The sequence below is a fragment of the Electrona antarctica genome (genome assembly GCF_951216825.1).
Source record: "Electrona antarctica genome assembly, chromosome: 9".
Lineage (NCBI taxonomy): Eukaryota > Metazoa > Chordata > Actinopteri > Myctophiformes > Myctophidae > Electrona > Electrona antarctica.
The window spans coordinates 34,091,061-34,110,839 of record NC_136790.1 but is presented as its reverse complement, the minus strand read 5'-3'; the positions used below and the strand labels follow the sequence as shown (position 1 = coordinate 34,110,839).

Sequence of the window (19,779 nt, the reverse complement as noted above, 5' to 3'; positions counted from 1 at the left end):
AAACAGAATTCGCTTTAGGGGTGGTTTGAAGAGGCACTTTCCATTGTCCTAAACCTGTGTGCATAAGATAGCAAATATAGGGAAAGCGCATCAACACACCTACAGACACACCTCCACCCGCAAATATAGGAGTCTGCAAAATGAATAGTGGGTTGTGTGGCCGCAAGATAACGTTTACCCATAGTGGAAGCTCCTAAATGCGTAATTAAATGTTATTACTTGAGGATAAAGCATGGCATAAGATGGAGCCCATAATGCAAATTCTGTTTGATAAAATAATTGAGTCATGTTGCACAACATTCACAGCTCAGAGGTCTCGTTCTGTCTTAATTCTCCACAAATCTCTGTGATTGGAATTTTACTATAATCAGCAGTGTCAAGGCACAGTGCTTATTGTGTTTAATTGTCTAGTCAAAGAAGTTATTAGATTTGCACAAGTGAGGCTGTGTTGGAGCTACTGGACACAAAACAACCCGGCCTCTGTATCAAATATAAATAGGCTATATTTCAAGGCACAGTGATTGGTTTAATCATTGTAACGCCCAAACCACACCTATGCATATATGTAAGGGGTAATGGAGGTGTTTTAGGGACTTAGGCTGTGACACAAGATAACAAATGTTACTCTCACACAATACTAAATCCCCAAATTAAGGAAAAAGGGCCCCTGCCGCAAGATGGAGCGTTCTGTGTGTGTGTGTGTGTGTGCGTGCGTGCGTGCGTGCGTGCGTGCGTGCGTGCGTGTGCGTAAGAGAGTGTACACGCATGCTATGATTGAGTGTAATTGGTGGGACTACACAGTGGCTTCTGCCTCAAGAGGAATGCTGTTCTCATACTTGCAGTCATTTTAGCCCACCTAATGGTTTGAGATGGACAATTAATGAGATAGAATATGCATGCTTGAATTCTAATTTTTGCACAATTGAGTTCCAGGGGGTCCTCAGCTCATTGAGTTAATACAGTTAACCATTTACAGTATACGTTGGCTATTCAAAAATAGCAGACCTAATATAAGCTCACAGTGCATCCCTTTTGAAAAATATCAAAAATGTTTGGAAATGTTTTCTTCTCGAACCATGGGGGCCTGGCACAAAGCCTTTTGAGATGGGGGTCCCTGGCCAAATACATATTTATTTTGGGGGTCCTTGACCTTGACACAAAAATGTTTGAGAAACGACCTTCCTAGAGATGACAGAGGTCGCAGGTTCAACCACCCAGTGATGTGTCCTGAGTATCTAAGAGCAACACACTAGTATAAACTCCCATTTTTACACTCTCAGTGAATTCACATAAAGATCAGGTCATTGTTGACATGGCATCCTAAAGTGTTTTTTATTGCATTTTTCGGTATTCTACTGTTAGACTGATGATATAGGTTATTGGTTTACCTATGATCCTATAGATTACAAATTCTATGCATTTGATGTATAACTTGTGTTGTCCTTGCTTACTGTAAATCACGCTGGATTAAGAGCGTCTGCTAAATGCCTAAATTGTAAATTGTAAAATAGTCCCCTAACTGATTTATTTTCTCCTGGGTGAGCCAGAGGAGAGTGGCTGTGTGATTTTCTGAGTGAAAATCTATTTGATTGATAAGTGACTTTGATTGAACAGAACCTCTACTATTACAGCAGCTCACATATCTTGCTGCTGTGTTTGCACATTGTTGTACTTTGCAACACACTCAACACACTCACTCACTCACTTTGCAACTCACAACAAGTATTGAAGGTTTAAGTGGTTAAATGTCTGAAATGGACAAAAAACATTAATTTAAACAACACTGATGATAGTCAACAAAGCTATCTATGAAATGTATGAAAACGTTTAATCTGCAATACAGTTGTAAACAATGTAGTGAGGGGGTCCATACTTCATCTCTCTCAGAGCTAAGGGGCCTGAACTATATTTGGTGTTTATCCCATTTTTCAAGATCTTGATTTGCAAATGCATCCTCAGATCTCACAACCATAGAGGGAAATTGGTTCTATGCAAGTCCAATATTTTAAGCCAGGTTTTAATTGGGATGTCTATTTTGATGCTTCTTAAGGAACTTAAGGCCCTTCCTGCCCTCTCTCTCTCTCTCTCTCTCTCTCTCTCTCTCTCTCTCTCTCTCTCTCTCTCTCTCTCTCTCTCTCTCTCTCTCTCTCTCTCTCTCTCTCTCTCTCTCTCTCTCTCTCTCTCTCTCTCTCTCTCTCTCTCACACCCCTTTGTTCACCCAGGACAATGGAACGGATATGAAGAGTCATTCACAAGTAACCAAATCAAGAATGAAACTACGATGATAATCATTGATTAGCTCAGGAACCACATTTGCATAAGATTGTGGCTAGAGGCGGGACGCCAAAAGGGGCAGGGCCAATCCAGCTGAGAACCAAATTATATATACTCAACGAATCCCTGGCTCATGTCATTACCTTTTCTCACAGACTGCTACAATCTCTACTGAGGTAAAACCAGTCAGATTATAAGAAGTGCAGCAAATATTACTGTTACTATGAATGCTACAACCACTAGTACAAATACTATACTACTAGTATAACTATTACTACTATTGATACTCATAAAGTTATTGTTGTTGTTTTGTCTTCTACTATTCCTCTGGTGTAACAGCCTCATTCCAGATTAGGTGTGTGAATGGCAGACACAATGGCCTCGTCGGAGTTCCTCTGCACCGCACACGGTCAGAACCCCAGGCTCTTCAAGCTCAAGCTCAAGGTCATGTTCTTTTGTCTGGACGACCAACAGCTGCTGTGTACCATGTGTCGTGATTCAGAGGAACATTCCGGACACAAGTTCTTACCCGTGGACAAAGCGTTGGGATGCTGCAAACAGAAGATCCGGGAATCACTGGGGCCTTTAAAGGAGAAACTGAAGGTCTTTCATAAAGTTAAAAACTATTACGGCAAAACAGAAAATCACATCAAGGTTCAGGCTAAGAAAACAGAGACGCAGATTAAGAAACAGTTTGAGAATCTTCGTCGGTTCCTACAGGAGGAAGAGGTGGAAAGGATCGTCGCTCTGCGGGATGAAGAGGCTCAGAAGAGTCAGGAGATGAAGGAGAGAATTGAGGGTCTGAGCAGAGAAATGGAAACCCTCTCCAATGCAATCCAAGCTGCTGAGGCCCAGCTGAGAGCTGACGACCACATCTCATTCCTGCAAAACTACAAGACCACGATGGAGGGTGTCCAGCTCACCCTGCAGGACCCACCGCCGCTCTCAGGAGCGCTGATAGATGAGGCCAAACACCTGAAGAACCTGACCTTCAGAGTCTGGGACAAGATGAAGGACATTGTCTCCTACACTCCTGTGATCCTGAACCCCAACACTGCTGGTCCATTTCTCATGCTGTCTGATGATCTGACCAGTGTGAGATGTGTAGAAGAGGCACAGCAGCTTCCTGGCAACCCAGAGAGGTTTGACTTCTGGCCGCAAGTCCTGGGTTCTGAGGGCTTTAACTCAGGTTATCACAGCTGGGATGTTGAGGTTGGAGACAATACAATCTGCACAGTAGGTGTGTGTGAGGAGTCTCAGCAGAGGAAGGAGGACACAGAGTGTAGATATTGGTTTATAGATGTATTTAAGGGTGAATGCACAGCAATCTCCTCATCAGGGCTTGGTAACGATGGGAAGACATCAGATTATGATGGGGGGGAGGAGACTGTTCTCTCACTGAATCAGAAACCGCAGAGGATCAGAGTCCAGCTGGACTGGGAGGAAGGACAGCTGTCCTTCTCTGATCCTGATTCTGACACACACCTACACACCTTCACACACACTTTCACTGAGAGACTGTTTCCATACGTTGGTATTTATGATGATGACATGTCTCTGAAGGTGTTACCAGGGAAGATCTGTGTCACTCTGGAAAACCACAGTTAGAACGTCTAGCGTCCACTAAAAACCTTCAGTCAGGAACTGAAAATTTGCTATGTAACATGTCTAGCGATTGCTATTTAATTAGACTGGATATCATCAGTGATTTTGGATATTTTCAGACAGACAGACAGACAGACAGACAGACAGACAGACAGACAGACAGACAGACAGACAGACAGACAGACAGACAGACAGACAGACAGACAGACAGACAGACAGCTAAAGTGGACAGATAGTTAAACAGATAAAATGATTCCTGATAACATACTTTTATAATCTCATGCTGTATAAATGATCAGTTTGTATAAGTTTATATTGGTATAATGGTAGCATGTTTGATATGGTTATTCCTGATTAGACATGTTTTATACTGTAGTGTTTGGCATACAGTATATGGACCAAGTTTGAATTATAATGTTTCTGTGTGACAATGATGATGTGTGTTGATGTGTATTTGATCTTATTAAAGTTGATGAGAGTAAAGTGAGTCAGACGTGTGTTCCTAACAGTCAGCATCCAGCAGATCATACACAGCATTATAGATTAAAGTTAAAGTACTCATTCAACCCCAGTAGTTGAGTCAAGGAAAAATACTAATATTAATAGTGAAAGTTACTCTGTCAACAGTGAAAATAAAATGATATGTATTTGGCCGCAGGCTGTCCCATCTCAACATATTTTGTTCCATGGACCCCCAGAAGCAAAGATTTTGCAAAAGCTTCACAATGGTTAAATAGCAAGCAGATCTACAAGCTCATAGCACGGCACAAAGTGACGCGCTATGAGCTTGTATATCTGCTATTTGAATAATTGAATAGCCAAAGTATAAAATCATGGAATGTATTGCTTGGGGCTGTTATTACAGCTCACAAGGACCATGATTGTGGACCCCAGGCTACAGATCAAGGTTTTCCCCTACTGAACACCACCATAAAATATTGTCTCTATCGGGTGGAAACTTCATTATGTACCAAACTGTTACTTTTCAGGATTCAAATGCCAAAATAGAAAAAGTAGCTTGTTGATCTGCTACATTTAATGTTTTTGTGCGACACTGTAGTATGATCAAGTGGGGCGTTGATTTACTAAAAACACACAAAAAGCTAAGATATGGAGATACGATATGAAACACATTGTAGGCTTGTAGATCAGCTATTTACAAATATATATACTGATATATTTGAAAACTTGTGAAATAGGAGAGACATGCACATAATGCACACTTTCTAATTTGATACCAACACATTGTACTTTTACTCAAGTATATTTAGAATCCCAGGCTTTCACTTAGAACGTAGTAGATCATTTCTACATTGCAGCATTGACACTTTTGAGTACTTTTTCCACCCCTGCTTCGCAAGCAGTGATTGTAGCCTGGAGGAGAAGACATCGTCATTCCAGGCATGGAATGGAGGGGGCAAGGTAGTAAATACTAGAGACTAACTAGTCATTTCCTTGTCCTAAAAGAACCCTTGGCCTGCTGCTGAACTGATTGCAGCGCGATCCCTACAGAATTTGATCAAAGAACCTCTCAGCGAAGGCCTAACAAAATGCAACTGCCGGTACTGCCTCTGTAGAACATTGTGTGTGTGTGTGTGTGTGTGTGTGTGTGTGTGTGTGTGTGTGTGTGTGTGTGTGTGTGTGTGTGTGTGTGTGTGTGTGTGTGTGCGCGTGTGCGCATGCTTGCTTCGAGGAGTTATGTGAACAGATTCACAAGAACCGCCCAGGGTAAGCTATCAATAAAGTATCCAATTTCTCCCCCCATCGCCTCCCCGTGCTCATTAGCTAAACCAACTGTACGCTGTTGGAATGAGAAGCCGCAGACACACCCAGGTCTAATTGGACACCCTGGGATGAGACCTTATTAGACACGTACATACCTTCACATTTCTCCAGGATCTGAACCGTCTCACCGACCTCCAGAGCCAGACCCTGAGCGACGGAGCCTCGGAAGTTACAGATCACTGTGGAGGAGATGAGAAAAACACAATGAAAAATGTTGATGATTATAGTACAGAAACAGCAATATTAACAGCAGTGAACCCTCATCTGAAAATATGCTGTGCCAGGGACTCAGAAATAGCAGATTTTGAAGTTCACAATGAGCTTGTACTGTAGATCGGCTATTTTCAAATATCCAATGCATACACAGTAAAAGTGAGTAAATTGGGGGTCCTCTGGGGGTCCCCGGACCCAACTTTGAGAACCACTGCAGTAGACTGGTCTACGACCAGTAGGATACAGCGTTAGAGATATTCTTTGCTCAGCATCACTCGGCACGTTTTTCACTTGAGTGAACGCAGCCATTAAGGTGAGTAATCCCACGGCGATCCCTGAAGTGGTATAGGGAATAGGGAGGGATAACCTTATCGATCGTATCCCAACCTCCTTTGTCATGTTTCAGCCATTGTGAGGCTGACAGCAGTGTGTGTAGCTGTCACTACCTTGATCTCTGGGGCTGTGTGTCACTTACACAGTAGTAGTAGGCTGTAAGGGTCTGCCTGAATGAAGGCCACACACTTCACAGTCTGTGCTCTAGCCTAGCTGCTAGGAATCAGTATTATGCAATGGTCAGGGGCACACTTTGTCCCTGGATCTAAAACTCAGTGAAACAAATATTTTGATATATGGCTGAGGCATAGAGTCACTGAACAGGCCTTTGCGGCGGCTGCCCCCAGGCTCTGGAATAATTCGCCCATACACATCAGAGCCGCTCGATAGTTATTTTATTATTTTTAAATCCCTGCTAAAGACGTATTTCTTCTCCTTGGCCTTCAGTGACAGCGGAGGTAGCCCTGTATTCCCTCACTGGAGCTAATGTTTGCTTGTTTGTGCTTATTATATAATATAACCTGTACAGCATTTTGGTCGACCTGGTCATGTTAAATGTGCTATATACTGTAAATAAAATTGAGTTGAGTCGAGTTGAGAATGCTATGCTATGCTATTTTATGTTAATGTCTCTTGTGGTTCTTATTTATAGTGTTCTTGGCTCTTGGCCAGTTCACACTTATAAAATAAACTTTGTCTCAATATGATTTTACTCAGTGGTGCGTTCTACCGTGTTACGCGGTATACAGTCCAAGAAAATGTGGAAAGTGTATTCCGACCAGCAACCATCTGAGGAAGCATATCTTATACGCAGGAGGAGGGCCTGGGGGAAGCCAGAATGTAGACTTCAGTTCAAATAGCCCTTATCATGTGATATTGTGGCGTCCGAGGTGAGGGCTTATGTGTGGCTAATGTCTTTCTGAAGGAATTCACACATTAACTTAACAATAAAGTGATTGCATGCTATGCGTGTGGCAGGGAACAACATTATGACGTATTCCACAATGTGTGTAACCCATTTTTCACCCGGTGCCAATGGGCTATATGCACACAGAATAACTTCCAGGCAGCTTGCCTACTTCCTTCACAGGTGTTACCAATGATCAGTGTTGGGCATCGTTAAAAAAAAATCCCTTACCGTTACAAATTACCTTCTGAGAAAAGTAAAAGGTTAGATTATTTTCCGTTATTTTCCGTTACCCGACAATTAAAACCCATTTTTTAATGCTTGCGCAAGTTGGTTACATTGTAATTAGTAGAGGACCTGGCTAAGATATGTATGCACTTCATTTAGGAGAGAATATCTCAACTGTTGTTGGCTAATATGACCCCCACGAACAACTTGGAAACTGTGAAAATATCTCTATCCGGGACGAAATACCCGAAAATGACCACGCCCTTTTTAAAATGACCACTACTTCGAAAATGACTCTATCTTCTAAACCGTTGGAGCTACACATTTTCTGAGGTGCTCAAAATGTTCAAAATACTCATGTTTGTTGAATCCATGCCCAAGCCAGCAACCCTCCAGGTCATCATAGTGGCCAAATCCAGTATGGCCGCCAGTCCGCCACCTGAAAAAGGTTTTATCTAGAACCTTTGAACCACATGAGCTATGAATGCAAACTTGGTGTCTAAATCATGTTTTTTGACAATTAGAAACATTTTGGAATGATCATCTTTATGACTGGGTGTGGCTGAACCTCTATTTTGCATATTTCAAAGATGGCGACTATCTGACAATTTGTTTTACTTATTTTAACTTTGTCCTTTTTTGTAAACTTGGTGCCTATTTTGTGCTTTTTGAGCATTAGAAACACATTGGAATTATGAAAAGCTGGAATCCTTTGCACCTCGATATATAGTTGTATGATCAGGACAAAAAAAAGGTCTTCTCCGTGATGAATCTAAAGGACAGAGCGTGTGTGTGTGTGTGTGTGTGTGTGTGTGTGTGTGTGTGTGTGTGTGTGTGTGTGTGTGTGTGTGTGTGTGTGTGTGTGTGTGTGTGTGTGTGTGTGTGTGGGTGTGTTTGCTCGCACGTGTTTCCAATTTAAACATACTGTTAAAATGTGATACCTTTGACTAATGCTCAGCATAAATTATTTAGCTATTATGCTCTTAGCTCTTATGCTATTATTGTCTTGTTTCAATAAAATTACATCTGTAGTTTACACATTTATGTTTTAGAGATAGTCAGAAAGACAGGAAGCAGAGCTGGAGGTAGCAGAGACTAAAATGTTGAGGTTCTATCTGGGAGTAACAAGGATGGATAGGATCATGAATCAGAGGGACAGCACATGTTAGATGTTTTGGAGATAAAGCCAGAGAGGCCAGACTGAGATGGTTTGGACACATACAGAGGAGGGATAGTAAGTATATCGGTAGAAGGACGCTGAGGTTGGAACTGCCAGGCAGGAGGCCTAGAGGGAGATCAAAGAGAAGATTTATGGATATAGTGAAAGAGCCCTTTCAATAAAGCCCTTTGAATTGAATTGAATTGAATTGAATTGAATTGAATTGAATTGAATTGAATTGAATTGAATTGAATTGAATTGAATTGAATTGAAATATTGGAGGCAGACTAGCATGGTTAAGTTCTGTATACATTCGTTCGTATTAAGGAATGGTATTTTTTCCCTTTCTTCCCCCTAAGCATCCGGCTTATAAGAGCACAAGCTCCTCTGATGTGCTTTTAGACCTTCATTCAGCCCAGGACACTGAAGGACAGATGAAACCAGTGGACGACAAAACTAGCTAATGGATGTAGACGGAGAATTATTTCTTTGGTGTAATGGACAGCAGCCACTTGAAGAGGGCAGTTTTCTTTGATGTTGCAAGAAAGATGTATTGGCGTTGCTCTGCGGCGACATGGGCATAAGGGCTACGCTTGATGTCTAAGACAAATTTCTCCACAAAAACAGCTGAAGTACCGGTACTTGAAAAGCTGCATTATTCTGAAAGGAAAGAGAAACAGTAGTCTGGCTGTTTTTTTTTCTTTGTACCATGAAAAGGTCTTTAATACTTTTACTTTTGATACTTAAATACATCTTAACACCAGATACTTTTCTTAAGTAGTCTACATATGATGTGAGCTACCTCTCTCTGTGTGTGTGTGTGTGTGTGTGTGTGTGTGTGTGTGTGTGTGTGTGTGTGTGTGTGTGTGTGTGTGTGTGTGTGTGTGTGTGTGTGTGTGTGTGCGTGTGTGCGCGCGCGCGCGCGCGGCGTGCAGGGCTGGACAGGGTCAAAAAGGAAATGGAATGGAGAAAAGAAAAGAAATGTATGGAGCGGCCCATTCATTGGGTGGCCCACCGGCATATGCCCTGTACGTCAAGTGGCCAGTCCAGGCCTGAATTTACTTTTACTCTTGAATACTTAAGTACATTTAATATCATATCATTTTTCACTCTTACTCAAGTAACATTTTGACTGAGCTACTTTTACTTGTAGTGGAGTAAATCTGAACAGGTCGTATTTGTACTCAAGTACTGAGGTCGAGTACTCTGTCCACCTCTGGTAAAATAGAGGTTCAGCCACACCCAGTCATACAGATAAGCATTCCAAAATGTTTCTAAATGTCAAAAAACATGATTTACACACCAAGTTTGCATTCATCTGGTTCAAAAGTTGTAGACAAAACCTTTTTCAGGTGGCGGATTGGCGGTCATATTGGATTTGGCCACAATGATGACCTGGAGGGTTGCTGGCTCGGGCACGGATTCAACAAACATGAGTTTTCTGAACATTTTGAGCACCTCAGAAAATCTGTAGCTCCAACAGTCCAACAGTTTAGAAAATAGAGCCATGTTTGAACTAGCGGTCATTTTAAAAAGGGTGTGGTCATTTTCGAGTATTTCGCCCCGGATAGAGAATTTTTCACAGTTCCCAAGTTGTTCGCAGGGGTCATATTAGCCAAGAAAAATTGAGATATTCTCTCCTAAATGAAGTGCATACATATCTTAGCCAGATCCTAGACTAAATGATACTAATTAGGAAAAGAATATATATATGGGAAAAACAGCCGTAAAAAAACTTTTATTTATATTATATTATTTCATTGGATTCATGAAGAAATAAGCCGTTGAAATGCCACAGATCGGATAGAATGGAATTGGAAATGAACGATAATGTGCAGGATGTAATTTAATAGTTGTGATGAATGATAAGATAGCGCTCCTCACTTCACACGGGTGTGATTTTTAGGTATTAAAAGAGTCTTAAAAGTCCTTAAATTGTCACTTCACTGTTATCTGGGGACCCCCGCACAATCATGTGGGTCAACCTGGGGGTCCCGACCCACAGGTTGAGAACCACTGCAGTAGTATACACTTACTGTATGAATGAGTCAAGTACCTCCCCCAAGTGTGATGTCAGTACCGTCGACTACTAGCCTGTGTTTCCCCCTGTTCTAAACATCCCCTTAGGCACAAGAGCCTTTTAATCTATAATGGATCATTGTATCACTTGTCACTTTGCATTGTAAACAGTTACCATAGATGTGTTTTTATGTTGTGTATTAGCTGAACAACACATTGCTATAGTGAGAAGGGCAAACTCGATCATTTCTCCGATCTAGTCGACGACTAAATCTACAGTTGATTTTGTCGACAATAATGCATTTTGGCAGGCCTTGAAGGCGTCGTAATGCCTGATTTTACACTTGGTTGCATGCTGAAAATAGCCGTTCTACAAGCTCTAGCTTGTAGATCTGCTATTTTCATAGTGCAACACCCGAGCGCAACCAAACGACTTGTCTATTTTGTTCCGCTGGATCTCTTCTTCACTAGTCCCTCCTAACATCTTAGTCTTTTGTTTGTTTGTTTTTTTGTAGACAACATTAATTAACACTGTTTTGGTGTCTCTCACTCTCCCAGTAGCCACAACAGCCACTTAAAGCACCATCATAATAATCCAAGTTTCACTTTATTATATGGTCAAAGGCCAGGCACAAAGATTATGTTTTAACCCATCTGTGTGTCTGTCTGTGTGTGAGGAGCTAATCTCACACAAACAGACTTTTCTTGCACACCAACAGTTGGTCACGGAAGAAACTCCACCCCACGAGTTCAAGAGTTATATATTGTTAAACATAGATCTACATTATTTAATTTACAGTCTACACAAATTAGAGAAAGTAGAAGAATTGTTATCTCTATCAACATCAATACAGCATGGAAATGTTATCCAATCTTATCCAACTACAACAAAATATTCTAAGTCTGAGTTGCTAAATCTCATCAAATGGTGGTGTGTGTGGCGCAAATGCAGAATATAATGGACCTTATATGAATAGGGTTGAAAACCACTGCTATAGCTATTACCATTGCAGTGTAAACATAACAAAAACATACTAGTAGTTCCAACAGCAACAGTGCCGCTCGCGGTTGAACAGACAGAAGTCGTCTTTGTCATGAAAGAGTGACTCTGAGCACATGTCATGAGGTCATCGATGTCCGTCTTGTCTGTGTGTCCCCTTGTCACTGTGTCTGTCGTTGTCACTCTAAGCACACTATTGTGAACTGACTCCCGAGACAAAGGCCATAGCACCGGGCTAAAGGCTGTCCCATGTCTTTAAGACATTGTCTTATCATGACCTCAATCATTCAGCCCGTCTCTGTCATCGAGGGCACTGTCTCTCCGTCTCACTATAAGTAGCATGTAGAATAGAACAGTATGCAGGACAATGACAATGATGCATTGCATGAACTCAGCCAGAGATGGTAAAGCCAATTATTTTCGACCCCAATTTGTCATTATGCCACTTAACCACCCTCGCATATTTGTGTTGGACACCTTGCCAGATCAGTCCTGCTACTCCCGTTCAACACCCCCTGCTGACAGGCACCACCAAAGGGCCATAGGAGCCCCCCCCCCCCCCCCCCATTGTTGACGATTTGTCTTGCATTGTATGCATTGATGATGAATTGAGTACATAGGACCATGCACAATGGCAACAAGCCCGTGTGAACGTCATTATAAAGCTTAAAGAATTCAATCAATCAATCAATAGGTTAAGTATCTGGAAGAGAGGTTATAATGGCTTCAGTTCCACTTGCTGGTGCAATGCATGCTGGTCTCGCCCTGCGAAACGAACTGATCCATTCTAATACCTACTGGCTGTTGAGACCTCGTTATACTATACTTCAGTTGAACAATGTGTCATTGTTGTGGACCTAGTACAGTATATATTGAACAATGTGTCATTGTTGTGGACCTAGTACAGTGAGGACAACCACAGCTGGGTCAAGGTTTGATGACTTCAAGTGAATTTCTCTCTCAACACTCTTCCCTATATTGTCTCTGTCCATACCTCACATCTCCAAAACTGATACTTTTCAGGATTTTATTTAAAAATCACACTTGCGTGAAGTGAGGGGCGCTCTTATCATCATACATCACATTCCGTGCTCAGCCAATCAAATCATCACATTACGTGGTACACACAGACACACAAAGCTGGGCATAGGCCCCTCAAAATATAGCACAAGTAGCAGATCTTTGCGCCACGTCTCGAGCTTGTGGATATGCTACTTTGGATACTTTTGTGTGACGCTGTAGTATGATAAACAATAGGTAAATTCACGAAAAATATATACTACTGTACAGCTGCTACTGTTGTCACTGCACACAATACAATACCCATTACTTACTTACAGTTACAATACTAACGGTCCTTTACAGTATGTGGTCCTTTATGTGCCCAGGATATTCCATCACCCTAATGACCCTTAAAACACTTTGAAAGTGTTGTTCCAATAAGACATTGCCAGAGGGAATGCACTGCAGTGCCAGCCAATCTCTCCCTCTCTCGCTGCCCTAATTATTACGCTGGCGTGTCTCTGTGGGAGTTTTGCCAGGGAAGATGCAGAGCTCTATTATTTAATCACACTCCTCATAGCCTCCCTTATGACACTTACACAAATCATTAATACTGTGGGGTTTTTTTCCTGACATGAAGTAGCAGCAAAACAACCTAAGTCACTTTCCAAAGCCGTGACAAGTAATGTTCTGGTGAATTGAACACAGAAGAAAGATACTGTAGCATTAGTGGTGGAAGAAGTAACATTTTGTGCTTACGTAAACGTACCAATACCACAAAGTAGAAATAGTCTCATACAGTGTAAAAGTACCAATACCACAATGTAGAAATACTCTCATACAGTGTAAAAGTACCAATACCACAATGTAGAAATACTCTCATACAGTGTAAAAGTACCAATACCACAATGTAGAAATACTCTCATACAGTGCGTCACTTTGTGCTTTTTGAGCTTGCACATCTGTTATTTCTACATTGTTGTTTCTACATTTTAGAAACAGCTTGCAAGTGTGTTTCAGCCTCTGAGCCAATCAGAGCGTGGCATCCCTTTAGGCTATGGGACGTACGTAGCGCCATCTCATGCACGGACACATCCACGCACATGCATTGATTGTTTACAAAGAGAGACGTGGAGCAAAGCTCATGGCTTAGTTCTAACCTATAATGTTTTCAGATACATAGAGAGACGTGGAGCAAAGCTTATGGCTTAGTTCTAACCTATAATGTTTTCAGATACATAGAGAGACGTGGAGCAAAGCTCATGGCTTAGTTCTAACCTATAATGTTTTCAGATACATATTTTAGCGTGATGATTAAGTTTAAAATGAGTAATACAGTACACTGTCTGGATGTCATCACCACCTAAGGACGACGCAGCAATAGGAATCAAACAGGTGAATGAAATCAAGATTCATTATGCATGTGAGCCTCGACACGTCATCACATGTTTTCGTTCAAAGGAAGTCATTAAAATTGGATTTTTATAGACTTTTGATATAAAAACACACAAATGAAAAGTGAAAATGTATGCCCATATGATGGTCTAAAAGTGTAAGTCATTTCACTAGGTCTTTAAAGACAGGGTGCAATGGCTTTTGGGGAATTTTATTTTGAAGTTTCAGTCTAAAACAGAAGGCTGTGTGCTTCTGAACCAATCGAGCGTCGCATCCCTTCAGGCTATGGGTCGTATAGCTCCGTGACGCTGGAGTTGTTTGTTTACAAAACATTACAAGTCAGATGCTTTCGCTACGTCTTTAATGGGTTAACTTACTGCGATTTAAATTGACTAGGCTACTCATGAAACACTCAGGAAAAAAGGTCAATGATTCTCTCTCTCCTTCTCACGACAGCATAGGGCTTCACTGTGTGGACAGAAACACAACAACAGACCAGACTGGGGTGGCCTTTCCCTCGTTCGGTGGCCAGTGCAGTGCATCAGTACAGTGAGTGAATGTCTTCTAAAGCTGCCGTGGTGGCAGATGAGACGCTGCAGCATGCACTGTAGGGCTGCTTCCTGATTAATAGCATGAGCTGTAAGCTGCGTGCTGGGAGCAAACAGCAGCCTGTCTAATGATGATTAATGTGGGAGGGAAGAACACATTACTGTATACAGCCGGGCCAATCACCATCTACCATCTACCTACTGTGTGTGTGTGTGTGTGTGTGTGTGTGTGTGTGTGTGTGTGTGTTGGGGAGGGGGTGACCTGACCTTTATATGTCACATGTGTTTGTTAAATAATCTACAGCATACGTTTAATAATAAGAACATGCTCTAATGACATGGTGTGTGTGTGTGTGTGTGTGTGTGTGTGTGTGTGTGTGTGTGTGTGTGTGTGTGTGTGTGTGTGTGTGTGTGTGTGTGTGTGTGTGTGTGTGTGTGTGTGTGTATGTGTGTTGGGGAGGGGGTGACCTGACCTTTATATGTCACATGTGTTTGTTAAATAATCTACAGCATACGTTTAATAATAAGAACATGCTCTAATGACATGGTGTGTGTGTGTGTGTGTGTGTGTGTGTGTGTGTGTGTGTGTGTGTGTGTGTGTGTGTGTGTGTGTGTGTGTGCGCGCGTGTGCATGCGTTTGTGTGTGTGTGCGGGTGCATGCTTGTGCATATCTGAGCTATTAGGCCTATGCGTTTGTCTGATTTTATTGTGTGAAAATAAATATATATTGTTACTCAAAAGTGAGAGACAGACAGACTAAGCTAATGTGAAAACACATGCACCTGGTCTACCGGACTATACCAAGCATTCTTCATTCCTACTCTCACCTATATGGTCATGAAGTGTGGGGTCATGACCCAAAGAATAAGGTTGTAAATGGGAAATGGGAAATGGTGCATTTATTTTTTATTTTTTTAACTTTGTTTTTATTTTAAAAAATGAAACACGAACAATGAAACAGAAATCAAACATAAATGTGAATACAAGAAAACAAAAATACATAACAAAAACAGAGACAATAAAAGAAATCAAAGAAAAGAAATGGTGCATTTATATAGCGCCTTTATCCAAGGCGCTTTACATAGATTGTGCATTACATACACCCATTCACACACACATTCATACACCGATTGCGGCAGAAGCCATGCAAGGTACCAACCAGCACATCGGGAGCAATTTGGGGTTCAGTGTCTTGCCCAAGGACACTTCGACAAGTAGACAGGAGAAACCGGGATTCGAACCGCCGACCCATGAATCATTGGACGACCTGCTCTACCTCCTGAGCCACAGTCGCCACAGTCGTGGATACAAGCGGCCGCAATGAGTTTGAATGTCCCACCCTGCAGGGTAGACCAAGGACCAGATGGGGGATTACATATCGACGCTGGCCTTGGAACACCTGGGGTGTGGCTAATGTTGTTCAAGGAACACCTCGGGAAGTGGCTAATGTTGTTCAAGGAACACCTCGGGAAGTGGCTAATGTTGTTCAAGGAACACCTCGGGAAGTGGCTAATGTTGTTCAAGGAACACCTCGGGAAGTGGCTAATGTTGTTCAAGGAACACCTCGGGAAGTGGCTAATGTTGTTCAAGGAACACCTCGGGAAGTGGCTAATGTTGTTCAAGAGAGGGAAGTCTGGAAATCTTTGTTGGAACTGTTGCAACCCGACTCTGGATAATCGGTTGATGATGGATGGATGGATGGATGGATGGATGGATGGTTGGATGGATGGATGGATGGTTGGATGGATGGATGGATGGATGGTTGGATGGATGGAGGGAGGGAGGGAGGGAGGGATGGATGGATGGTTGGATGGATGGATGGATGGATGGATGGTTGGATGGTTGGATGGATGGATGGATGGATGGATGGATGGATGGATGGATGGACAAGTGCACATGGAAAGAGACACCAATTGTACAGTAATAGCCCTCAGCCTGTTCTGTACATTTTAGTATTGAGTCATTTTTCAACACATCACGCCTATAAAACTTCCAGCTATTAGCACCAATGACTCATCAACACTGGCTTATGTTTGGATTAACCCCATTAAGACCTGAGGCCGATTCTATACAAAAAGCCTTCTAAATCGCTATAGTTCTCACACTTTCAAGATTTTTCAAAAACATTCAAAACTAGCAGATGTACTTGCAGCACGTCACACATCTGCTATTTTTAAAGAGCCAACGCTGAAATCTAAAATGACACAGATGCTTTCCTGGTTTTAATGGGTAAAAAAAAAAAGAATAAAGAAAATAACAAAAAAACTATCCAACAGCTACAGCTCATTTAGAACGCAGCTGCTACAGTTCCAACTAGAACTAAGAAAGATGAACACATACAAAATACAAATGGTCAGATCTCAGCACTGGCTTTCTTCCAGTGAGGGAGGGATGGATGGATGGATGGATGGATGGAGGGATGGATGGATGGATGGATGGATTGATGGATGGATGGATGGAGGGATGGACCATTTCACATTTCATATTTCATATTTCATATGTCATATTTCATATTTCATATTTCATATTTCATATTTCAAATGTATACAAATCTTTTGAAATTAGCCGATCTACAAGCTTGTAGATTGGCTATTTTCTGAAATGTATATAGGGCTGAAGTTGGTAATGTATGTTTTGTAATAATAATCCAAATCTACAGGTAACTACAAACACCAAAATTTCAAATAATTGTAGTGGAGTAAAAATTACAACATTTGCCTCTCAGCTGTAGTGGATTAGAAGTAAAAGTACTGACATTTTGAAATACTCCAGTAAAGTAAAATTTGTAATTAGTTATTTCCACCACTGACGAAAGAGTGGATCATCATCAATGACCCTATAGCCAATGTACTGTTCACGCCACCAGCTGTTGACCAGCAGAATGCTGAACAAATCCTTGAGGCCATCATAAGGCATACAGGCCTCTGTGTGTGTGTGTGTGTGTGTGTGTGTGTGTGTGTGTGTGTGTGTGTGTGTGTGTGTGTGTGTGTGTGTGTGTGTGTGTGTGTGTGTGTGTGTGTGTGTGTGTGTGTGTGTGTGTGTGTATATGACTCAGACTGCAGGTGTTGCTGCTGCACTGGCAACAACAAACTGTAAAGAGTACATCATTGTCACTGCTGGGCAGAAACCAAAGACTGACGTAATTTACACATCCTACCTGGCTGGGTCGCGCTTTATTTTCCTCCCTAATCCCCATAGACTGTTTTTTTATCACATCAAATAAGAACTGTGTTCCAAAAATAAACAAATGATCACGGCGGATATCGCTATGAAGAATCAACTGACCGCGAGAAAACACTAATGTTACTGCCGCTAAATGAGCGGACTGTATCAAATATGAGTGACTGACTATCGTAAACGATACAGAGCCAACTCCCTGACAATTTCGCAGAGACAGTTTGTTGACCACAATTCTTATGAGACAATTCTAAGATGACCCAATGTTATTTTCCATAGAGAAATCACTTTTCGCAATAGTGACGTCAGTATTCTACTTGATCACACTACAATGTCACACAAAAGCATCAAAAGTAGCTGATCTGCAAGCTCGAAACGCGGAGCGAAGCAACACGTTTTGAGTTGAGTAGATTATTTTTGTGCTATTTTTTTATTTCTATCCTGAAAGTAAGAGTTTTGGACACAATTGGCCTACAGAGACGATATATAAGTACTTACTTAGTTCACATTTGGTATTATCTGCTGTTATTTTATTGATATATTTTATTTAAAACCATGCATTATGTACATTAGCCGGTCTTATGTTATATCTGTAATTGTTCTTCTTCTTACTTATATTACTGCTCATTTTCAGCAACCACAGTCCTGTTGTACTGGGAGCTGACCAGTACAACCACAGTCTGATACTGTTGTACTGGGAGCTGACCAGTACAACCACAGTCTGATACTGTTGTACTGGGAGCTGACCAGTACAACCACAGTCTGATACTGTTGTACTGGGAGCTGACCAGTACAACCACAGTCTGATACTGTTGTACTGGGAGCTGACCACAAGTTAGTACATTAGTACAACCTGTACTAATGACTGAAAGGTAAATGTACTACATTTACTGTTACTGTGATGAGTGCAGATGGACGGACGCAGCAGGAGCGAGGTTTTCTGGGGACAAAAGTTTGCGCTGTTTCTAAGCAACGAGGAAACTCCCATGGAATACAGAACGCCTCGACTTTCTAATCTACATTCTCTCAACACTCACACACTCACAGAGAAATGGAGAGATAGTGTTAGATAAAGATACAGACAGACAGACAGACAGACAGACAGACAGACAGACAGACAGACAGACAGACAGACAGTATTGCCAGTGGTGGAAAAAGTCGTCAAAGTGGTATCAATACTGCAATGTATAAATACTCCTTTACAAGTAAAGGTACAGAATTCAAAATGAGTACAAAAGTATTGGTATCAAAATGTACACAAGTGTTCAAATGTATAAAAAATATTCAGAAAATAGCAGATGGCTATTCTGAAAATGCTGAAAATGTATATAGGGCTGAAGTGGTTAATGTATGTTTTGTAATAATAATCACAATCTACAACTAATTAGTAACTAAAGTTTTAAAATAATTGTAGTGGAGTAAAAGTAGCCTACACACATTTTTCTGAGGTATAGTGGAGTAGAAGTAAAAGTACAGAAAATGTGCAATGCTCCAGTAAAGTATAAACTTAGTTACTTTCCACCACTGCAGACATATGTTTGTTTACAGATCCTGTTCTCTTCCGATACATATCTTTCATATTGAAGAAAGCTCTGGAGTCCTCACAGTCCATGAGGGCCTAGACGAGTCTCCACCATATGGTGAAATATGTCTTTCCTTCTTCTGTTGAGACAGTGATCCACAGTTAATTTAATTCTGGGGTCCATGAGGCTCCGTTTTTATACTCATGTGGAGGAGATTATTTTCACCGGATTTTATCACACGGCACAGACACACACTGCGTGCGCGTGCATGTTGCTGCGTGCACGTGCATGTTGCTGCGTGCGCGTGCATGTTGCTGCGTGCACGTGCATGTTGCTGCGTGCGCGTGCATGTTGACATGATCTTGTCATTATCAAAAGAGGAGATGTCCTTGAACATTATTTTCTATATCGGTGATAAAGAATAACCTACTTATTGAAATGAATCTGTCACTCTTTTCTCTCACTCTCCGTCTCATGCATATGCCTCACTGCTGACCTCACTCTGTGGTGTTGAAAGACGCTTTGTCATTTATTCATTACTTTCTGAATGTTGAGTTTCTCAGAAATGTCTCAGAAATTTGAAAAAAACGCGGCAGTTGACGCCCTGTGAA

At 41.6% G+C, this 19,779-nt stretch overlaps 2 protein-coding genes across 2 annotated transcripts in view; one reads left to right on the top strand and one right to left on the bottom strand.

Annotated features, from left to right (window-relative positions):
* Positions 1–19,779, top strand: part of LOC306930227 (proteinase-activated receptor 3-like) — a 401,892-nt gene that overhangs the window by 106,236 nt on the left and 275,877 nt on the right.
* The window catches only part of dock3 (dedicator of cytokinesis 3), a gene marked incomplete at both ends in the record, with an annotated part of 242,237 nt that overhangs the window by 144,870 nt on the left and 77,588 nt on the right, over positions 1–19,779 (bottom strand). Inside the window, one exon of the mRNA XM_079511052.1 lies at positions 5,760–5,843. Coding sequence (XP_079367178.1) covers positions 5,760–5,843 — 84 coding nt within the window. The remainder of the gene's footprint in view (positions 1–5,759; positions 5,844–19,779) is intronic.